Source organism: Mastigoproctus giganteus, chromosome 7, assembly GCF_048544385.1.
Source record: "Mastigoproctus giganteus isolate SK-2022 chromosome 7, ASM4854438v1, whole genome shotgun sequence".
NCBI classification, from domain to species: domain Eukaryota; kingdom Metazoa; phylum Arthropoda; class Arachnida; order Uropygi; family Thelyphonidae; genus Mastigoproctus; species Mastigoproctus giganteus.
The window spans coordinates 22,062,862-22,086,781 of NC_143581.1; the positions used below are offsets into that span (position 1 = coordinate 22,062,862).

A 23,920-nucleotide genomic window follows, 5' to 3' on the forward strand; every position below is an offset into this window, starting at 1 on the left:
AGTTAAACTAATTCTCCCACAAAAACATAAAGTGCTGCAATGATAAACGTAAGAAAATTTGAAGACTTACCATATTTGCATGCTTTTGCAAACAATATATTTTTGACACTAGATATAGGAAGTGAGTTTTTTCTTTTTTTTTCCTGTTTTTACTCATAGTGATATTACCAGGATTTCAGCATCTTTATTGGTCTGATCAACTGTCTGCAAGAAATCATATTCAAAACCTACAAGCAGTTATTCCATTTGGAATGGTTCATAGTATCGTTAAGGTATGTCGATGATATTTTGTATTTTTGCTTAAAATATTTTAATTATTGTATTTAGTTTTTTTATATATTACAGAAAAGATTATAAGAGATTATTTTTTCAGCATAATATTTTACTCAGATTACCTTTTCCTTTTTGAACATACAAAACTTAAAAACTAAGACATAAAAATATTATATCTTAAGACTGGTTGATAAGAATGTAAATTTTTTATCATCATAAGAATGAGAGAGAGAGAGAGAGATGCTGTTCATGTGAAACTTTTGCATGCTTCATAAATAATTGTATTTCTGAAATGATTTATTCACAAGGCTGTAATTTTGGATAAAATTATTGCCTGAAAATAAAACTGGGTGATGCAAGGTCAACCACTACATTGGTTGACATTGCACTTATCCGTGTCTTTTGAGTCTCTATCTGTTATACTCTGTGCCCGGTTGGTATTTGATATAGTTCCTACCTGCTCACATTGAACTAGTTCTGATTTAGTACTGCTATTGGCCACATAGTACATTTATTTTATTTTATTTATTTATTGCGTTTAATGACCCTAACCCCAAACTATGGTAACTCTGCAGGCTGTTTGCAGTATAAGAAAAGCAAATGGTTTTGATGCATCAACCACAAAAAAAAAAACAAAAAAAAAAAACATTATTTGTATGTTTTTCTCCCATATATATCAGTATCACAGGCCTTTGAATTTCCCCAAGCCATCAGCCTCAGTTGCCCTTGGAGGCAACTTATTCTAATGATTAACAGCTAAAGAACATTTCTGGCAATCCAGCCTATAACTCTCCCCCCATAGTTTGAATTTACATCCCTAGCTCTAGCATCGCTTAATACCGTGGAAATTTCATTTTCGTTAATTTTACTTATCGCTTCTTAGAGCCTCGTAAACTTCAGTCATATCCCCACTAAGGTAGCTATTCATGAAACTCTATAGCCCACTTATTTGAAGTCTCCCCCCCCCCCCATCATGGAGACACTGGTTTAGTCTCACTATGTATTGCCCATCTTTGGACCTTTTCAAGAAGCTCAGTTATTAGTGTATTTGTATCAAAGTGGTATCAAACCACCTGTAAATGTTTAAGGAAATTTGCAGTTCAGATTTTTTATTCCATTCAGTTTGGTCCAGTTTTTTTTATCTCTTATCTGTTGTTCCAATAGATAGCATAGTTCCAGTAGATACTAAAGTAGATACAAAGAAAATCTAAATTAGATACTCTCACAAAGATCACCAGTAACATGTCTATAGGCTCTAAACTTGAAAACCCTTCAGGCCTGGGAACAAGGCTCTGTTCTTCATGCTATCTTCCTAGACCTGAAAGCTGCCATTGACTCCATACAGATTAATCCTCTCATGTGTTTCCTGGAGAACTACTACAGTTTCACAGGTAATGTCACTAAGCTCCTCAGAAGTTTACTCACCAAGAGATTTCTCACCTTTTGGCAAGGGAATCCCTGCATCACCAAGCAGGTGGAAGTTGGCATACCCCAAGGTGGATGTTTTTCAGCAGTGCTATTTTTGGCGATATTTATTCCGCTAATGATTGCGATACCTGCATTTATGGTCAATGCTGGCAATGTCGTATGCTGCCTATCAAGCTCTGCTAACACCTCACCAAACCCGGCAAAGAATCTATTGAAGTCTGCTACCCTCAACAGATATCTGTCCTGCTGCTGTAAATATGCTGCCTTTTTTGGGTTAAAACTAAACACAGAAAAATCAAAGTATATCATCTTCTCACCAAGAGTACAGGCAGACCTCAATCCAGCAGTCTCTCTGGAGCCCTCAATTGCAGAGCATCTTCTCATCGCCACTCATTCAGTTAAATTCTTAAGGGTGATAATGGACAAAAATCTGACTTATAAGGATCAAATCCAGTAACTGTGCTCGAAAGTGCTATGGGCCTTCTGGGGTATGAAACTCAACTTCTGTAGATTGCATAATAAAAAACAGTCAGGAAATTTCTCTTCTACTATTTCAACTCAATCATTGGTTTCGGTATTGAAGTCTGGTCCTCAGCTCCTTTGTCCAGCCTGAAGACACTTTCAGGTCTAGAATTCTCAGGGTCCTCAAGTGGGCCAAAAATTGGCTCGCCTTCCCTATATGACATTAAGATCACAGCTCTGTGAAAATTTAAGCTACACCCCAGTCCAGCACTCGGCATAGTGTGGAAGCTCACAATGGCACTCAATCATCAGTTCACGACTTCATCAACATTTGGGAATTCATGGTCTGGAAAATCCCAGGTAGAGCTCTCAGAAACCCTCTAGTGCTCTGCTCAAACCTGCAGAAGCTTGACCTTCAAGAGGCAGTTTCCCAACATCATCATCATCGGTGCACTGAACTCCACCGACATTGATTTTGACTGTGGTCCAGGGATTTGGTCTACAGGGCAAAAAAGAGAAAATCCATTTTCACAAACCTTCACCATTGAAAGATCAGTCTGCAGAGGCTGCCCGCAGGGATGTTCTTGTGGAACATTGTTTTTGATGAATTCCTGGCACTCGACTTGGATGATGCCAATGCACAAGCTTTCGCAGATGATCTTGTCCTAATGGTGGCAGCGAGCGCTAGACCAAAATGAACTCAATTCTGCTGAGAGGAGCACTCAACATCAGATGACCGTTCCAGATAAAAGTAAGGGGAAGCTCAATCAAACTAGCAAACTTGCACACTGCAAGTCCTGGCAGGACTTCTCCCTCTGGACCTGGAGGTGGTGAGATGTGGGTTGATGTATTACCTGGCAAAGGGAACACCGACCACGTTTGACACTTTTACGCTGGATCCTACAAACAACCACCGAACGGAAAAACAGAAAATCATGGAAAACCTGAAAGAAACTTGGCAGAGGAGATGGCAAGAGACAACCAAGGGCGAAGTCACACGGAAATTTATACTCTACATAGACAAGGCCTATCCAAATGCCCCCAAATGGTTCTACTCGGGATTGAACACCACCTTCCTCCTGTGGTGCGGCAAGCCCATGCTGCACTGACATCTGGGGTTGTCTTCCTTATTGACACCATACTTCTGTCTTTCCCCCACTCTCTCTCTCTCTCTCTCTCTCTCTCTCTATACATCACAGTGTACGCCCCACATGACAAAACTTAAATAAACTTCCAAATTCTAATAGCCAAATCATGCATCAATTCCGAAATTTAACCTCATTGGCAAACCACCCCTTAAAATCACGTTATTATTATTATTATTATTATTATTATTATTATATATTTTTAAGGCCCTAGCCACTGAAATCTCAGGAAATTAGGTGACAGGGCCTGCCAGAGTAAATAACTATAATACTAGTGTACCTGGTCTGCCTCCACGGGGCTGAGTGTAGCCAACGTTGGGCCCCAGCAGGGGTCTAGCGGCTAAATGACCAGAGGAACAACAATACACAACCAAATATTTCCAAATTCCATACACTTTTAAATCTCTGGCCTTAACAGTGATCTGTTACACCCACAAAGAAAACCATGCAGAGATGGGGGAAATGCCTGGTGCCATTTGACACGAATACACTTTACACTTACCTTCACCATTCCTGTAACTGTCATTAAAACTAAAAGTGACTCTAAGTGAAAGATGTCCATTCTGGCTTAATTGGTCTGACAGGATGCTTTGATATAGGGTACAGCCCTATATTATCAGTATCTCAGAAGATCCAGTTCAAATTCAATTATCGATAACTCAAAGCTATTTAGGTTAATATTATGCTGGAGAAAGTGATATATTCGCTGTGATTTATATATTCGATGGATGTTATATGTATTATATTGTTGTTCTATGTATTATATGGATGTTGTATGTATTCTATGGATATTCTATGCAGTTTTTCTATGTTTTAGCATTTGTATGTAAGTAAATATAATGTGTCAAATTAGACTGTTAGATTCCTCTGAATGCCTGTAACGGGAATCGTATCGTAAAATTTTGTGTATAAAGAATTTTATAATCATCATACACCTGTTTCTTTCATAAATAATTTTGCAGGAAATTAATTTGATTTCCTGTATTTTGTGCCTCTGTAGCTGAAGATTTGAATTTCGTTGAATGATTATTCTGGTAATAGATTATATTTAACTGCCTCAGCACTCATTGTTCTGCCATTTGACTTTTGTGTCTGACTGGATGGTGTTCATGTCCATAAAAAATAAGAAGCACTTTTTAGCATTAGTTGAGACATATGATGCAAGAAAGCAAGCTTATACAGCATCAGACAAAAAAACAAAACAAAAACCCCCTTCCCATTTCACCCATTTGGTCACTCCAAATGTTTGTCTAGTTCAGCCTTAAATTTATTTAGGCTATCCACTTCCACAACAATGGATGGAAGTCTGTTTCAGCAATCAACTACCCGCTAGTTAAAGGCAAACTTCTACAAATCTATTCTACAACTGTCTTTCCTCAATTTGAATCTATGCCCCCTCAGTAGTATCCTATCAGCACTGAGCCTGCTCAAACTATTCAAGGCCTTATACTCCTCGATCAGATCACCTCACAGGGCCTAGTCTCCAGATTTGCAGAACTTAAGCCTTTCTTCATAAGTGAAGGAAAACTTAAGTTCTGCAACTCCTTTTTGTCTTTTAACTGATCTTGTTGCCCTTCTCTGTAATTGTTCTATCAACTCTATGTCCTTCCTAAAATGAAGCCTCCAGACCTTTATACAGTACTCAAGGTGTGGCCTGACCATTGCCTTATACAAAGAGATAATCACCTCCTTGTCTTTGCTAGCAAAATTCCTATATATCATTGACAAAACTCCCTGACCTGCTCTGGAAAGCCCATCTGCACTGCCCAGAGAACTTCATATCTGGCTGCATAATTGCCCCCAGGTCTTTTTCATTCTCCACCTCCCTGGTGTAGTACCACACAGTTGATATGTTTCTCTTGGGTTGCTGCTACCCATATGCATTAATTTGCATTTGTCAATGATAAACTTCAGTTGCCACTTCTCAGCCCATCTGCCCAATTTTTCTAGATCCTGTTGCACTAGTATACTGTTTTTACTGTCATTAACAACCCTGCCAACCTTTGTATCATCTGCAAACTTGAACATTAAGCCTGATATACCTTAATCGATATCATTGATAAATACAAAAAATAACAATGGGTCCTGCACTGAACCCTGAGGGACTCCACTAATAACATTAGTCCATGTAGAGCAGTTCCATTTATTACCAATCTCCGCCATCTTCCACTCAATCATCCATTTATCCCTTGCAGCAACTTGCCCTTAATGTCATAATGCTCCAATTTGTACAGCCGTCTTCCATGTGCAACAGTATCAAAAACTTTCCTGAAATTCAAGTATATGATATCAAAATTATATTTTTTGCATCCAGTTCCTTTGTGACCACATCGTAGTATCCAATCAAATTGGCCAGACAAGACTTCCCCTTAACAAATCCATTCCATGTCTGAACTATTACTGCAGTCTTGTCTAGGTGATCCTGTATCATCTCTTTAACCAGTGACTCCATTATTTTCCCCAGAATAGAAGTTAAACTAACAGGTCTATAATTATTTGTGTCATCCTTTGCACCCCTTTTGTGAACTAGGGATACATTTGCACATCTCCAGTACATGGGGATTCCCCCCCTGACTCTAAGGATGTTCTCATAATTATGGCTAAGAGTTTGCTTACTTCCCTTGCTGCCTCCTTCAATATAACTGGATAGATTCCTTCTACAACAGTTGCCATTTCTCCTCCACTTTGCTCTCAGTTATTGCAAAATCACTTAGTCCCCTGTTAGAGTTTGATAAACGTCTGGCATTCCCCTCCTTGAATAACTCCTTATGTGTGAATGTAGATGCAAAATACTCATTCAGTTTATCAGCTACTTGAGCAGGATCATCAATAGTCGAACCATCTGTGTTAAGTGGACCAATCTGATTCATCCCCTTCCTTCTAGAGTTTGCATAAGTAAAGAACTTTTTCTGTTTTTCTTTGCATCCGTTGCCAAAGATTTCTCGTAATCTGCCTAACCTCCTTTGTGACTTGATTACAGACTAGCTTATATCTGCCATAGGCTTCTGTGTTGCCTGATAATTTATATGCATCCCATGTATTTTTCTTCTCTGCCACGAGCCTCATTAATTTATCTGACATTCATTTAGGCCTGAACCTTGAACAATATTTCTTAGTTGGTACGAAAAGCATAGAAGCCTCCAAGAATGAGTCCTGAAGGCTTCCTATTTAGAATTCACCGTTGGTAACATTATCAGTTGATCCCACTTCTTCAACGTGCTGGCGCCTCCTTAGCCAGGTGGGCTGGAGCAGCAGTGCGTGCACACACTTCTTGATTGGACCGGGGTTTGAGTCCGTAACCACCAAATACGGAGGATGCGTAAAGGTCAGGGAATGACCACCGCATATCCCCGGAGCAATATGGCCTTAGTTGCTAATGCTCCTAAAAACCAAATAACAACAACAACTTCAACATGCTTGTTTTTTTTGTTTTTTTTTTATGAAAACTCCAAACATGAGAGGTAATAGAACATATAGTACTTGGTACCATGCATGGGTTGGGGATTGAGAAGATGAAAGAAGAAATTTGTTGACAATAGACTTGAACTTCTGTAGACTGTACTTTTCAGGAAATATGTATGAAGGAAGGTTGATCCAGAAAACAGCAGTTGAATGAGTAAATGAGGAAGGTGAAAAGTTGGTTCTGTGAGTTTGAAGATGGACAATAAATAGATGTTGACTGGTGGCGCATGTGTTCGGACTGAAAGAGTTCGGACTGCAAGAATTATAGAAGCCAATTCAGAAGAACAGTGCCCATGGAAGTATCTGTAGAAAAAGGCATGCAGCAGAAACAGTACATCTATGAGACAGAGAATGGAGAGACTCAGTTAGAGATGAGTCATTAATTAAACTAACTGTCCTCTTCTGAATGGAATGTAGAAGGCTGAGAGAGGTTTTGGGAGCACTGCAACACACGTGGGAACAATATTCCATGGTAGGGCGGATGTGTGAATTGTACAGAGTGAACAGCTGTTTGGAAGAAAAGTAGCACCGAGACCAAAGAGAAAACCAAGTTTTTCAGATGAAGAGAAAGGAATATTTGTAATGTGCTTGTGCCAAGAGAGATTAGAAGTCAGGGTAATCCCCAAAAGAGATATATTATTTTGCCTAGAAATTGGAGTGTCACCAAAGATAAGCATAGGAGCAGAAGAAGAGTCATATCTTTTGCGAGATATAAGACAAGGCTGAGTTTTAGAAGGATTGAAATCAACTAAGTTGTCTTTGCCCCACTGAAGAATTACTTGGAGATTGGCATTTAAGGAATTGGTAGTGGATTTTCGAGAAGTTTAAGCTGATTGAGCAGGGTCAGGTTTCTCAAAATGGAGAATGGAATGCAATGTGCTAACATCGGCAAACCTATGGATAGGATTTCTAGTCAATGGAAGAAGGTCATTAATATACAAGAGGAAAAGAGTGGGGGAAATAACTGAACCTTGGGGAAAACCAGCATTAGTGGAGAAGTCAGAAGACAGAGCCATCTACCATCACCCTCAGTGAGCGTTCAGAGAGAAAACTGGATAACCAATTACAAAAAACAGTTGACAAACCATAAGATGGAAGAATGTTTAGAAGACCTTTATGCCAAACACAATCAAAAGCCTTTGAGATGTCAAGAGCAACTGCTTGTGTTTCACCGAACTTTTCCATTGAATTTGTCCATAAATGGGTAACATAAGCCAGAATATCACCAGTGGATCAACACTGATGAAATCCATATGGCAATTGTTGATTAGACAGAAGGTTTCTAGATAGTTTAAGATTTGGCAGTTAATTGCTTTTTCCATTAATTTAGGAAGAGTAGAAGTAATTGCAATGGAACGATAATTAGATTGGAGGGATTTGTCACCCTTTTTAGGAACTGGCTGGATATCAGCAAATTTGCAAGAAGAGGGAAAAACACCTTTGGAATAAGAAAGTGAAAAAATATGGCAAAGAACAGGAGTAAATTCAGGAGTGCAGGTTTTGAGAACAAGTGGAGAAATACCATCAGAACCTTGAGCTTTTTTAGCGTCAAGATTCGTCAAAATCCTTCTGATATCCTTTTGACGGAAGACTGCAGAAGGTATTGAATTGGGAGTGCTGGGAATGGTGGGAGGTGTTTTACCGAGGTCATCAATACATGAATTGGAAGAAAAATGGGATGCTGGCAGGTCAGCTTTATCCTTGGCTGAAGTGATAATAGAACCATCTGCTTTTGACAGAGGTGGGCAAAAGTTGCAGCCAATAGCTTTGGCAAGAGACGAGAATGTTCGGCTGCCATTAGGGTAAGAAGAAAATTTTCTACTTTTAGCCTGTTCAAAATCTTGTTTGGACTGATTAATAACTGCTTTACGATTGTTGCGAGCTCTGGTGTAGGCAGAAAATGAAAGTGAAGAATTGGAAACAAGCCAATTAAGATATGCAACGTTTATTGGAAAACCAAGGTTTAGGTAATGGACAAGATTTTAAGGTGGAATGTGGAATAAAAGATTCTATTCCTACAAGAGTAATTACACTGACACGATCTGAGCAAACGTTGACATCAGAAGTTTTGAATCCGACCAAGGAAAAGAAGAAAAGAAATCTGGCAGGTCATCCCATTTTGCATTCTTGTAATGCCAAAAAACACGAGGTTGGGAATAGCTATGAGACAAAGGCTCCATTGGAGAAGAGACAATCACCAAGTTGTGATCTGAAGTCCCTAAAGGACCAATCACTTCGACCGTATATTTAGAATGGTTGTTTGTGAGAAAAAAGACCAAGCGTGTTGGCTGTATGGTTAGGATTGTCCGGTATTCTGGTAGATTGTTGAATTCAAATGTTTAATATCAGGTGCCCAGAAATAAGATACCCAGAGTTAGAATATCATCTGAATGTGTAGTAAGCGATGTGTCTGGGCACACAAGATATAATGAAGAACCCTCTCCCCCATTTGGTGGCCCCTATTTGTCTTTTCCGCTAGAATCCTGAACATGCTTCTGCTTGAAAATCTGTAGCAGACCATTCTAATGTACTTTTAACAGGTAAAAAAGTTAATTTTTAAAAAAAATTTTCACTTCATAATGGTTATGAATTAAAAAAGGTCTTAGACCTGCCTTTTATTATATCAGAAGAGCAGAAATATCAATTCTTAATTTAAAGACAACTTGTATGTACATTTTTTGAAGAATTTTTACACTATACTGCATTAATCAGGATAGAAATTTACTAAAACTAATATTTATACCTCCAAGTGTGTTTAAGTGCTGTTCATCTCTTCTGTAACAAAAGAAAATTATATAAATAAAATAACAAAACTATTTACATATTGACTGGACCACAACTAAAAGGCAAAATCATGCTAATGACATGCAATATCAGTTAGTTTTATTAAATTTCTGAATTCATATCTAATGAAGTGTAGCATAAAAATTCTTCAATTTAGTTTTTATACATTTAAAATAGTCTTTTAATAATATTTTATATAAATTTTTACACTATATTTAATTATCTTATAGCACATAGCCAACTTTGTTGCCTTTGTTAAATTTTATTCTTCTTGATTTCTTTCTCTAGGATAAAAATTTTCCATTTCCTGAAGAGAATTTATTGATTAATTCATTATTGTCCACTACAGAAGACTGTATTATTGGGCAAGGAACAGTAATATGCCATTCTCGGTTAGAAGTTGGGAAATTAGTTATTGGGGCAAACTGCTTTTTATCTGGTGTTCATGCTGCTACCTCATCTAATGTATGTGTCTAAGTTTATATATCGGTATTATTGTTAGTTTATCATCACATGTGGAAACTATAAAACTTATTTACTGCTTTTTGAGATAAATGAGATAATTCATAAGCTGCCAGCTTTAATAGTTTTGCCATTTACTCAGTAAGTGGGAGTATAGGAGGGCATTGATTACCCGTCATTTGAATAACATTGAAATTATGCCCTTGAGCAGTTAACTAAGCCTTTATTAATGATAAAGCCAGGCCCAGTGTTGCTGCATTGCTCTGATACACCAATTAGATCAGTCATATTTTTATGGTTTCAAAAAATGTTGTTTTTTTTTTTTTTATATAGTTTGTCTTAAAACTTCCCTATGCTAAAAAAAGAAAAATCAGCCCTTCTGAAATTTCAAATAAATGTCAAATAACAAGAGTACTTAAACAAGATAATTTTATCTCAAGGACTATTCTGAAGCTTGCCGTTGACTTGAGCCCAAGAAGTTATCTTTGATACCTGCCATGAGATGATAGTTATATTTTTATGGAAGCTGACACTATTAGCTTCACTGTTATATGGGAGCTTGCTGAGAATGGAATATGCTTGGAAAACTGGTCTGTAGGCAGGTTCAAAACATACACATATGTAATTATACACATAATTACATATGTGTATGTTTTGAACTACACATATTTCACAGAAAAACAACAAAAAAAAGATGATCACATTCTTTTATCATCGTGTTACTAACTAACTTGTTAACTAATAACAGTTATAAGTATAAATAATACATCGAGTGGCCACTTTCTTAGGTACACCAGCCTAATGAGTAGGTCCCTCTTTAGCCCTCAGAAAAGCTTGAATTCATTGTGGCATGGACTCAACAAGGCATTAAAAGTGTGCCACAGAGATGCTGGCCCATGTTGACTCAACTATTACCCACAGTTGTTGCAAATCTCTACTCTGAAGAACTTTCATAGGTGGTTAGTTGGACTGAGATCTAGTGACTGGGGAAGCCACTGCAGTAAGCTGAATTCATTCTCATGTTCTGGAATCAGTTCTGTACATTTCCAGCCTTGTGACTCGCCATGTTATCCTGTTGGAAGAACCCATTCAGAGATGGATGCATGCAGCCACGAAGTGCAATGTATCCATTTTCATGTGCCTGGTTGGAAGCAATCTTCAGATAACCTGTAGCATTTAAATGTTGCTCCACTCATACCAAGGGACCCATTATGCACCATGAAAATATTTCCCACACCATTACTCCACCGTTGTTTACCTGGCAACAGTGATAGGTAGCATTGTCTGCCTCATTAACAACTGGCAGGATAGGTTCATGGACTCGTGCTGTTTTCACCATATTCTGGTCCCTCCATCAGCGCAAAACAGCAGGAACTGGGATTTATCAGACCAGGCATCTTCCATTCTTCTGCTATCCAGTGTTAGTGTTCCTGAGTCCACTGTAATTGTGCCTTCTTGTTTTTGCTGACAGAATTTCCAATTTGGTCATTGGCTGTGATACCCCATTCATGTCAAGGTATAATGAGTTATGCATTATGAAATGCCTCTTTGATTATTGCTGTTTTACTGAGTTGATTAGACCGTCTGTAGCCTTTGCCTTGGCTTGCACAAGTCTTGTTACCCCTCCATTGGTCTCTTACATCAATGAACTGTTTCCAGTTACAGGTTCATTGTTGGCTGGATGTTATTTGGTTATTGGGTCAATCTTAATACACTCAAGGTCAGTCCTATGTGAAAACTAGCAGGTTGTAGTTTCTGAGATACTCATACCAGTGTTTCATAATTCACTTTGATCCCACGGAACTGCACACATACAGCATCCTTACCTATCTACCAACCAGCTTTTTATTCCATGGTACAGTATGCCCTCATTATAACATGGTTTGCTTTATGCTTATTCGCTATAACGCTGTTCTTATATTATAACCTGTATCTCACAATAACACTGTCACGACTCACTATAATGCTCTTTTACCAATGTACAGATTGAATTTTTGGCATGTTTAACGAAAACGTTTCATCTGATGTAAATAGTTTGATAATGAATAGCAAAATAGCATTAAAATGTTTCCCACACCTACTTGAGAAATTTTCCCACGCTAATTTAATTGCGCTACAGCAACTTGTTACGTGGTTCTGAGATCAACATTTTAAAAAATGATAAAGTATATTGCTTGTAATATTTGCATTATATGCATTTATCTGGATTCTGGTCATCACTCAGTACATTGTTAGACGTTTTCTGTAATGGACAGTTTACTCGAACATTGTATCATAATTAATGCAATGCAGTTACACTTTCAAAGAGTTAATAATGGCAGATAAGAATGAAAATGCAACAACATCTGGACATGGTATGAAGACCACAAAGGTAAGAAAAAGACTGCATTTGAAAATTATATGTTTTGAAGTGAATTGATTCTGGTCAACGACAAGTGGATGTGTGCAATAATTTAGGCTGGCAGGTTTAACTGTAAGAACAATTATAAAAAATAAAGAATTAATTTTAGCAGCAGGAAAGATAGCTGTTCCACTGCAAGCAACTAAATTGGCTAGGCTGGCTATTATGATTGAAGTGGAGAGACTTCTAAATAATTTTATTGAAGATAATATCGAATGCAGAATTCCATTAAGTTAAATGTTATTAAAGAAAAAGCGATCAGCCTATATGATGATCTGAAGAAAGCTTGCCTCAAAAAAACATGTGGAACCATTTAAAGCTAGTAAGGGTTGGTTCGATAGATTTAAAATCCAGGGAGAAGCCACAAGAGCAGATCAAGAAGGAGCTGAAACTTTCAAAAAAGAGCTTGTTAAAATTATTGAAGAGGAGTGTTACACTTCTCAACAAGTTTTTAACATAGATGAAACAGGACTTTTTTGGAAATGAACGCCTAAAAGAAGTTTCATATTGAAAAAAGAATAAAACATTCCATACTTCAAAGTGGCAAAAGATCGGTTGACTTTATTGTTAGGTGGTAACGCTGTTGGGGATTTTAAATTTAAATCCCCTTTAGTTTACCAGGAAGAGGGCCAAAGTACAACCAAAGATACGAAAACTCGACATCCCAGGACCATCGAATTAATAAATTCATGATTTTAATTGTAATTTTAAGTTTAATTTTGATACATAATGTAATATTTAATTTAATTTTGATACGTAATTTGATACTTACCACATAATTATATATGTATGTAATGCAGAATATTTTATATCTACAAATTTTTGAATGTTAAATATTTTGATCGACATTAGTGCATCTTTTCACTATTGTTTATTATTGATTAGGAAATATCCTATGGCATAGACCACAACTCACAAATACTTATGTTACCTTATGGGAATACGGTGCTCACTTAGCGCTCTGTTTTTCCAGAACGAATTATCAGCATTAAGCGGGAGTCACCAGTACTAACACATGATACTGTTACTAAAGGAGCACTTTTCATCATAAAGTTAGCTGTACCTGATAAAACAGCTACTAAGTGTATATGACTTAATTCCTTTAAGGGAAACATTCTAATACTGAACACCTACAGATGAACTACAACTTGCCATCAATTTCAGCTCTGCTTGCTGACCAGTTTTCTGATGTGTACTCCACTCCCAGTACACATCAGAAAACTGTAAGCAGTGAATCTTATTATATGAAGGTAACACGTTACTAGCCTTCATACAATACAGCCATTATTTCACTGCACCAATGGCAGTCATAAATAATATCTCTCACTCTTCTTTCTATTGCAAATTAGCCATTAGTCACTTGTTGCAACAATAGCTGTCACACATGCCTGTAACCCAACGTGTATGCAATTTTTATAATTTAAATATAAATTTTTTAATGGTTACACTCGTTAGTCTGACAGTTAAACAGTCCCTCTATGTGTGTCTTACTCTGTGTCATTCTTATTCTGATTTCCTTCCTTTTCCCACTTCCACTGAAAAAGATAGATAAAATCCATGATGGATATTGACACTAAAGTCTTCTTGTTTTATTGTGAATAGTTTACATTTCTTCAGGGAGGATTGGATTTCCTGGTGTGTGTGTGTGTGTGTGTGTGTGTGTGTGTGTGTGTGTGTGTGTGTGTGTGTGTGTGTGTGTGTGTGTGTGTGTGTGTGTGTAACAGTTCGTGCCCTTACTCATTTTGTTTCACCTGTGATAGTGAATTATATGCTTGTGTCATATTTCTGTGTTTCATCCCTAGCTTAGGGCTAAATTATACATTCATCAAAATTACAAAGAATACTAAGAATAACATGATATGTTATTATATATTTGTATTGGTAGTCATAACTTCATAAACATCTTGGAGACTGTTGGCTTGCAAATTTCAAAATATAGTATAAGAGAGACTTCATACATTTCCTCAAACTTGATCAGATTAAAATACTTTAACAGGTACCTTCCAGATATTGTGATGAATTTTTTATTAAAGTCATCTAGCTCTTTGGGCCATGGTGAGAAATATTAAGATGTAATTGTGAAGGAGCTGCATCCATGTTCTGACTCCATATATAAATTATGCAACAATCAGTAATCTTTTTTTATAATATAATTGCTGCATATTCATTTTTATGAGAGCAGAGACTGAAAAATACATGAACACACAACACTCTTCTGTTGCTATAATTATGATCAATTTTTAAACTGTGCAGTGTGATAGAGTAATCATTACTCAGTTGATATGCCCACCTGCAATCTTCATCATGTCTGATTTAATTGTTGTGTCATGTATTCTTTTTTGAAGTACTAATTTCTGCGATGGCTGCAGAAGTTTCTGTTATTGTTCAAAAAAGAATTCCAGTAGAGTTTTATGTTAAACTGGGGAAAACTAATCATATGAGATGATTCAAGAAGTCTACAGCACCAATGCTTTTATAAAATTTGCAGCATTTTAAGTAGTGGAAACATTTTAAAAGTGGTAAAGTTACAGTGAAGGCTAGAAAAGAAGCTGATGACTGAGTACTGCTATAACAGGTGTAAACATTGCAAAGGTTGAATACTTGTTAAAGGAAGTCAGAACACTATCATTGTGATTAGTGACAAAATTGAGTACTTCCTTTGAGCAGTATTCCATTGTGTTAATGTGGCATTAAACATGTCCTTTGTTTGTGTCAGATAGACTCTACATGATCATACAGAGCAGCAGAAACAAAAATGAGTGATATTTTCAGTGATTTGTAATGCAGGTGGAACAAACTCACCTAGATTTTTTATTCTTAATTGTCACTTGTGATGAATAATGGATATGACATTATAATCCAGAGATTAAGCAGCAGGCCAGTGTTTGGTAGCATAGATTCCTTGGCACTAAAAAAATTATGTCTGCTCAATCTGCCAAAAAAATTGATGTTGGTTCTATTTTTTTAAAAGAATTCTATTTGCTAAATAGTTCTACAGCATTTTGTTCCAGAAAATCAGACCATAAATAGTTATTATTATGCTAAGTCATTGCTGGTGCATTTAGGTAGGTTTATTCATTAAAAAAATAAATAAATAAGATTGAATCAAAGGAGAAACACTGGCTTCCTTTGCAGGATCATGTAAGACCTCATATTGTCCAAGCAGTATTACACTATTAAGCATTTGCAAACCACCTTTTGAATATCTACTCACCCTATAGTCCATACCTTGATTTCTGTAATTTTTGGGCTTTTATGAGCTTGAAAAATACTTAAGGGAGAAAAAATTTACAAGATGCATGGAAGTAAAAAATACCATAGTTGCTATATTTAAAATTCTGTCAGAAATTGGCCTGCAGTTCATCTTTAAAATGTTATTTAATGACTGGAAACACTGTATCAGACTGTTATGACACTGTTTTGAAAAAGAAATGGATTCCAGCCTTAAGGATACCTCTGACTCTGAATAACAGATATAACCACACATTTTTCAAACTACTCTTGTACTAGACTGTATTAACTTCTGCATTTATGCAAAAGACTATTTTTGAAAATATTTTATGCAAAACTCTACTGTGCACTGTTAATAAGATTATGTATAAAGTTTTGCATTTTGCTTGTTATTAATAAAGAATATTATTATCATATAAAGAAAAACTAAGTGGAAGTGAGCCATTTTTGTTTATTAAGAAACATACATTTATTGAAAAGTAATTTCTATGGGAATTTAGCCATTTTTTTCCATTGAGTCACTAGATCTGTATTGCCTTGTTCACAAAATGATTTTTAAGGAAACTGATTCAAAATAACTATGATGGCTTATATACTCCAAAATCCAATGTTAAGGGACACCCTTTCATGCCCTTTTACCCAGACTGGTGTTGAGGTGTGAAAGTAATAGCAATCCATTTACCAGGAGACATTGGTCTTTTCTTTGTATTTGCAATACTGTTGCATTTTGCAATACTGTTGAGCATCTTGTCATGGTTTACAAATGGATGAGTAGTGGTCCATGATGGTCAAAAAATGAGGTGAGGAGCAACTTGGTAAATGTTCATTTAGATTTGATCTTTTTTTTTTTTTTTTTTCTGGCAGAGCTGACTAAGTCTTCCTGTTGGCAACTTTAATGCTCTCTTTTGGTGTCAGAGTGGTGACATCATGTTTCTTTCCTGTAATGATATGTTACAGGAAACTTTTACCTTCATGGCTGGGACAAAGTAGTTATATCAATGCCACACACTATTGGTTATTTTTTTAATCTCTGTCAGACATTTTGGTATGCAATAAGAACACAGTGATCAGTGCTGCAGATATTTGTACAGGATAGTGTGTATAGATGTAAGGCTTATATCCACAGCTGCAAATAATTAGTCAATGGGTATTCACTGATTTTCTTATACTAACATTTTTACTTTTGCAGTAGTTCAGTTTGCTTGCCAGGACCAAGCATCATCAATTGGGCTTTTGTATCCTGCATGAAAATATGCAATTAGTGTTTACTATTACTGTGTTCTCTGTGAACTCTCTGCATTCTTCAGTATATGCCGTGTTGTTTATACCCTCTACTATAAGGAATCGAACAACTTGTAGCTGCTCTTCATGTTTTCTTGTTTTCACTGTGTCAGAGCTACACATCTATAATATACAATAGCTCTTCATTGACTTTAAAAGGAATGTACTTGGTCTGGTTTTAGGGTCATACCCTTCTGTACATGAACAAAACAAAACCTGGCCATAGGCCAGGTTTTGTTTTGTTCATGTACAGAAGGGTATGACCATTTATGAAGGAGTGCCTCACATTCACGTTTAGATGTGTGTGTGTGTGTGTGTGTGTGTGTGTGTGTGTGTGTGTGTGTGTGTGTGTGTGTGTGTGTGTGTGTGTGTGTGTGTGTGTGTGTGTGTGTTAATTTTGTGATTATATCCAACTAAATATTTGATATTCTTTTCTTTTATAGACCCTTCTCCAGGTACCAGACAAAATAGTTATTTTATGTTTCCAAAATGTTCTTAAAACAGGAAACCAAAAATTAAAGCAAATAGCCATAATATTTGGTGTTGATGACAGCCCTGTGGTTAGTGAATTTCTTTTTCTGTTTTAAATGTTTATGATTGGAATAATAATAATAATATAAAACTTTTAAATTGATGCGTATAATATATGTGATATGTAGAACCAGTGACCAACAATACATGACATTGAGTAGCTGTTTTTTGAAATACACTTCTGACTTGGAAACATTTTTCTCAAAATGGAATCCCCTTTGGAGTTTACTGTCATTTTACATGTAGATTAATAGTCTTACTGCAGAGATCTTTGGATGCCTTCAAGTTTTTTTTTTTTTTTTATTAACAAAACAATCAGCATTTTCCTCCATTTCTAGCACTTCATTTATAGCATTTATTTATAAAAGATGTTGAATTTCTAGCATTTGTGAAAGATGTCATTATTTTAGAACTCTTTCAGTATTCAGAAGTCACTCATACAAGAAACTACCAGAAACCATGCATAGCAGCAAAGTTATTTACTTAGCACCAAACCATTAGAAGTAGTCCTCTGCTGTGTTTATGATACCACCTAACTACTGCATGCAGTGTTTATAGAAACTATCATATTCTACTTTCATGTTCCCTTGAAGAACGATTAGTGTCAAATAAGTAATTAAAAGACTCTTGTTGATAGATTTGTTTATTTAGAGCACAGCCTTTTTGAAAGAGTTTAATTCAGAGGTTGACAGATGATTCAAAAAAAATTGAATGGGATGGTATAAAAATGTTCTCAAAAATAATGGTTACAGATATAAGATTTCACATTTACAGTGCTAACAATACCATTATCATTTCCAAAACAAGTTAATATACATGGTGTGTTACATTTCAGGTTCATCACTAAATAGTAATAATTCATAATTAATAATAAAATAAGTCAACCCATCAACATAAAAATTTGTTACAAAGATTCCTAAAATATTCTAAGTAAGGATTGAATTTTGAAATGGATCAGAGCTGCTGTTCCAAATTTGTAGTAATATTTATGTTTGAGAAACTGGGAAGAGAATGCAGTGAAATTGGAATTGAACTTAGAACCATCCCAGGGGCTGATAGAATATATGTTGAAAATTTGGTAGCAATATGCATTTTTCTTGTCAATTAATGTGAAAAAACTTTCATTTGTGCTGATTTTTGTAGGGGAGGGGAAAGGGAATGAGGGCTGTGAAATCATGACTGAACCTGAAATTTTCCCAAGGACAAATTGAGGTAAAAATTCCAACATAGGTTGAAAATTTGGTCTCATCCAACTTTTTGTACTACTAGAGTAATATGTGGAATACACTTTCATTTATATGAATAGATTTCTGTGGTTGGGGGGCCAGTTGTGACTGATCTTAAAAGCTTTTCAGGGACCACCAAAGCATATGCTGAAAATGTTGAATTGATCAAACTTTTTCTTACTAAGTAACGTCTAAACATCTGATAACATACTTCCATTATAAGTTAGGTAATGTATGCAGTGCATTACATTTCAGCCACATTCTATTTTTTTCTAAAAGTAACTGAGTTTTTTTTTCTCTTTCTGTGATTAATTGAAGTGAAAAGTAAATGTGAGGTGTGGCAATAAAATTTCCAGACTGGTTCTTTTGTGGTCATGTTCAATTAGTTGGAAAATGAACGGAAGTGGTATGTTGTAGTTCAAACTTCCTCCAACAGATCGTGGCAGAGATTGTCAAATAGGCTGACAGGTTGCAAGTAACAACTAGTTTTGTAACAACCAGAAGCTAACATTCCATGTCATGATTTTTCAGTGCAGCAATGAACAAATATCAAATTTTGCTTTAAACTGGGAAAATCTGCAACAGAAATTTATGAAATGTTAAAAACTGTTTATGGTGATGAAATGTTAAATCATAGCAGTGTGTTTTAATGGTATAAGTAGTTCAAAGATGGATGTGAGGATGTTTGCAATGACCCAAGAAGTGGGTGTCTATAAACCTCTTGAAATGAGGACAGAGCTGCAAAAGTTCAGGAAATTGTGAAAACAGATCTTCATTTAATCATCGGAATGATGGCTAATGAGTTGGATATGTATAAGGGGATGATTCATCAAATTTTGCTTGAAGATTTAGGGAAAAGGAAGGTCTGTGCAAAATTTGTGTAGCACAGTCTTACTAATGAGCAGAAGCAATGAAGAGTGTCATCATGCAGACTTCATCCAGACTTGTCAAGATAATCCTAATTTTCTCAATTGTATTTTTACGTGAGATGCGTGTCGAGTGTTTCAGTACAACCCAGAGATGAAGTGTCAAAGAATGCAGTTGACTTCAAAATCATTACCAAGGTTGAGCCGCCTCCGTAGCCAGGTGGGTAGAAGCAGCAGTGCATGGCACATGCTTCTTGATTAGACTGGGGTTCGAGCCCGTGACCACCAAATACGGAGGATGCGAAAAGGTCAGGGAATGACCACCGCATATCCCTGGAGCAATATGGCCTTAGTTGCTAATGCTCCTAAAACCAAATAACAATAACAACAACAATTACCAAGGTTGAAATGGTTTCATTTACAGAAATCCAGGATCAAGAGAATGCTGATCATGTTTTTCGTCAAACAGTGTGTTGAAATTTGTACCTGAAAAGGAGTGAGGCAGTGCTGTGTTCTTTGTACGGGTGCTTCAAAGACTACTGAAGTGCATTTCCTGGGTGAGGCTGCAATTTTGAGAGAAAGGCAGCTTGCTCTTGTTCCACAACAATGCCCCTGCTAATTCTGCACTTGTTGTGAAGACATTTCTAATGAAACATGGCATTGTACAGATCAGCTGCACACCCTACTCTCCTGATCTGGCGCCAGCAGACTTCTTCCTCTTTCCCAAGGTGAAAACTGTCCTTAAAGGAAAGAGATTTCAGCACATTGAGGACATAAAGGAAAATGTAACTGCCAAACTGAACATCATCTCTTTGGATGCCTTTGCTGATTCTTTTCAGAATCTTTTTAGAATTATCTAATATGTGCATTAAATCAGGTAGTCATTACTTTGAATAAAAATAAAACCATTTTTGAGCTCCTTCACTTTGTGTTTTTTATATTGCACTAGTCCGGGAACTTTATTGCCACACCTCGTCTATTTGTTGTGTCATTCAGGTTGTATAATATACACTATCCTTTGTAAAGTATTAACAGAAGATATGAAAAAGTGAACTATTTTGTGAACTATTAAAGAAAAATAGTTCACAAAAATAGTACAATACTTACAGCATTGAGAGAGTTGTTGTTGCACTACTTTTTAAAATATTTAATTGTTTTAAACAAACTAGACACCAAATATTAAATAGAAATACCTAAATTCAAAAGTAATTTCACTTGTATAGTTTCAGCTGTGATATTTCTTTCTTTCAGAATCAGTTCTGAAATACATGATATACATAGTTTTCTATACCACCCAATCTTATAATTTTCCCAATTTTTCAGTTATATGGATTTAAGTTGCTGAATATTGTTTTTAATTACTGATCAGCAACATCTTTATAATTTTTATATCAGCCAGCCCAAAAATTAAAATCCAGTTTTAGAAATAGCTGTAGACAAGTGATTCATAACCCTCTGGTGGGTGTGTTTTTAAAGACAAAGCATTGGTCACATTGGCATGCAGAAGCCACCAATCACATTTTTTGGATAAACAGCAGGAAAAATGCTGAAAATAGAGAACTTTAGGAATTTATTCTTAATTCTGATACTAGTAGTAGTAGTAATGGCAAATGATACAAGAAAGAAGCTTATATAGCATCAGCCAAAAAAAAAAAAAAAAAAAAAAAAAAAAAGCCTAGTTTGCCCATCTTGAATTTATTCAACCCATCCACTTGCACAACAACAGATGAAAGCCTGTTCCAACAATCATCCACCCGCTGGCTGAAGACAAACTTCTGCACGTCAATCCTGCAACCACCCTTCCTCAACTTGAATTTATGCCTCCTTGTGTGTGTCTCCGCAACTGAAAGAATACCATTAACATTCAGCTTACTCAATCCATTCAAGGCTTTAAACGTCTCAGTCAGATCTCGCTGCACGTGCCTGATTTCGAGATGCTGCAATTTACAGAACTGAAGCCTTTCTAGGTAAGAGCACCCTTATGTTCCCTTCACCAATCTGGTTGCCCTTGTCTGCACCCATTCCATCAGATTTATATCCTTCCTAAAGTGAGGCCTCCAGACCTGGGTATAGTACTCGAGATGTGGCCTAACCATGGTTGCAACTTGAGTACTATACAAAGGGATAATCACTTCCTTGTCTCCTGCTAGCTAAGTTTTTGTATATCACTAAAAAAGCACCATGAGCTGTCCTGGAAGCATGTCTGCACTGCTCAGAGAATTTCATGCCTGACTGCACAATTACCCTCTCGTCTTTTACATTCTCCACCACACTAAGTGTAGTACCATATAGTTGATAAGTTACTCTGGTGTTACTGCCACCCATGAGCAGTACCTTGCATTTGTCAATGTTAAACTTCAACTACCATTTCTCAGCTCATCGACTCAATTTTCCTAGATTTTGTTGCAGTAGCTCACCCTGATGACTGTCGTTAACCACCCAGCCAACCTTTGTATCATCTAAAAAACTTAGGCATTAAGCCTGATATGCCTTCATCAAAATCATTGAAAACAACAATGGACCCAGCACTGAACCCTGTGGAACTTCATAATAACATTAGTCCAGGAAGAGCAGTGCCAATTGGCACCTCCGTAGCCAGGTGGGCAGGAGCAGCAGTCTCTTGATCAACAGCCAACAGCTCTGTGGAAAATTTATACTTTTCTCCTGAGCCAAAATATTTACCCCAAAATGGAGCTTCAAAGAATTTATTTTGCGATTACTTCTTAAATGAAAAAATAATTCTCCAATGAAAAAATAATTAATGATGCAATGGATTGCTTTTACCTACTGAGAATACTAAAAGTTTTACATTTTTCAAAAATTCACACAAGTTTTTCAGTGTTGGTTGATGTTGTATATCTTGTTGCCTCCAGGTGAATGTTAAATCAAACAACCTTCATATTAAAAAAATTAAATTTTATTTTGTTGCTATTAATTTTTTATAGTTAAAAAATTCAGACACTAATTAGAAAATCATGTTTGTACTATTCTGAATAATAAAAATATATATGTCTGAAACATGATAAAAATATCAAACATTTTATTTATTTATTTATTTTGGAATTAGCTTCCAGTGACCCACCCAGATGGTACATGCTGCAACATTCCATGGACTAAGTTCTTGATTTTGAAAGGAATATCACCAGATGATTTATGGGACCATACATTGGCAAGAAAAATTTTCTGCTGTATAATAAATAAGCATTGGAATGAGATAATTATGTTTTTTAAAAAAGTTGTTATAACTCTTTTTTAATTTTGTCCATTTTTTTAAATCCACAATGTTATTTTTTCCATTTTTAATTAATAGCAGTTAAAAGGACATATTTTTACATTAAAATTTAATTAGTCATTATTACCGTTTAATAAAAGAATGTTTAACTGGTTCATTTTGCCAAGTCATTAAATAACTGGGATGATCATCCAAACGGTGCCTCCATAGCCAGATGGGCAGGAGCAGCAGTGCGTAGCACACGCTTCTTGATTAGACTGGGGTTTGAGCCCGTGACCACCAAATACGGAGGATGCAGAAAGGTCAGGGAATGACCACTGCATATCCCTGGAGCAATATGGCCTTAGTTGCTAATGCTCCTAAAAACCAAATAACAACGATCATTCAAACCAAATTACTTTTAGCTTGATCACCTTGCCATGTTATTTTCTAATTTAGTTTTACTCTTTAGTTAATAGAATATAGTAAGTACCAAACTATTTACTGCTTTGATCAGTACTTTTACTACAAGCAGCAGCAGCTGAGCTGAACAAATTAACATTACTGTTAAATAGCAAATAACTTATTTATAACTTAAACTTAAAATAGTTTTTCAGTTAGTTGCAAAGTAAACAAAGTCTCTAAAGCAAATGTGCACCTTGCTTTATAGGTTGGATGTGGTGCATGTTTTTAAAGATGAAAGAAATAATAATTTCTTCTTGCCTGCTAAGTCTTGGTGGCTGAAAATGCCCTGACGATAATTTTTTCAATAATTTCAAGTTATTTTCCATATTAGTAAAATATTTATTCAGGTAAGGAAAAGGTTCTCTAAATATTTTACAGATAAGGAAAAACTATTTGTATTTCTGAATTATAAAATATATTGGTTTTCAATGTTAAACAAATATTGGTTTTCAATGTTAAATGGATATCAGAGATGCTTAAACAGATGTTCCTCTGCTAACAACATAGACAGAGCTGTGGATTTATCTGTACATGTTTATTTATCTCATTAATGTACTGAATATAAATATATTGTTAACAAACTTTCCTTCTTGTTGAAGAATATATAACAAATATATTAGTACTTTAATTTTAAGTTTTCAATTTTCAATCCTGTAAGTCCAACTTATGATAATGAAAGGTTTGCCATTATG

The 23,920-nt window shown here is 36.0% G+C and overlaps 1 protein-coding gene across 1 annotated transcript in view; it reads left to right on the forward strand.

The window, feature by feature from the left end:
• The window catches only part of LOC150082636 (L-fucose kinase-like), a 162,397-nt gene that overhangs the window by 50,913 nt on the left and 87,564 nt on the right, over positions 1–23,920 (forward strand). Inside the window, exons 11-14 of the mRNA XM_090377884.1 lie at positions 160–272; positions 9,843–10,019; positions 17,373–17,489; positions 22,620–22,721. Of these exons, the coding sequence (XP_090234010.1) occupies positions 160–272; positions 9,843–10,019; positions 17,373–17,489; positions 22,620–22,721 (509 nt within the window). The remainder of the gene's footprint in view (positions 1–159; positions 273–9,842; positions 10,020–17,372; positions 17,490–22,619; positions 22,722–23,920) is intronic.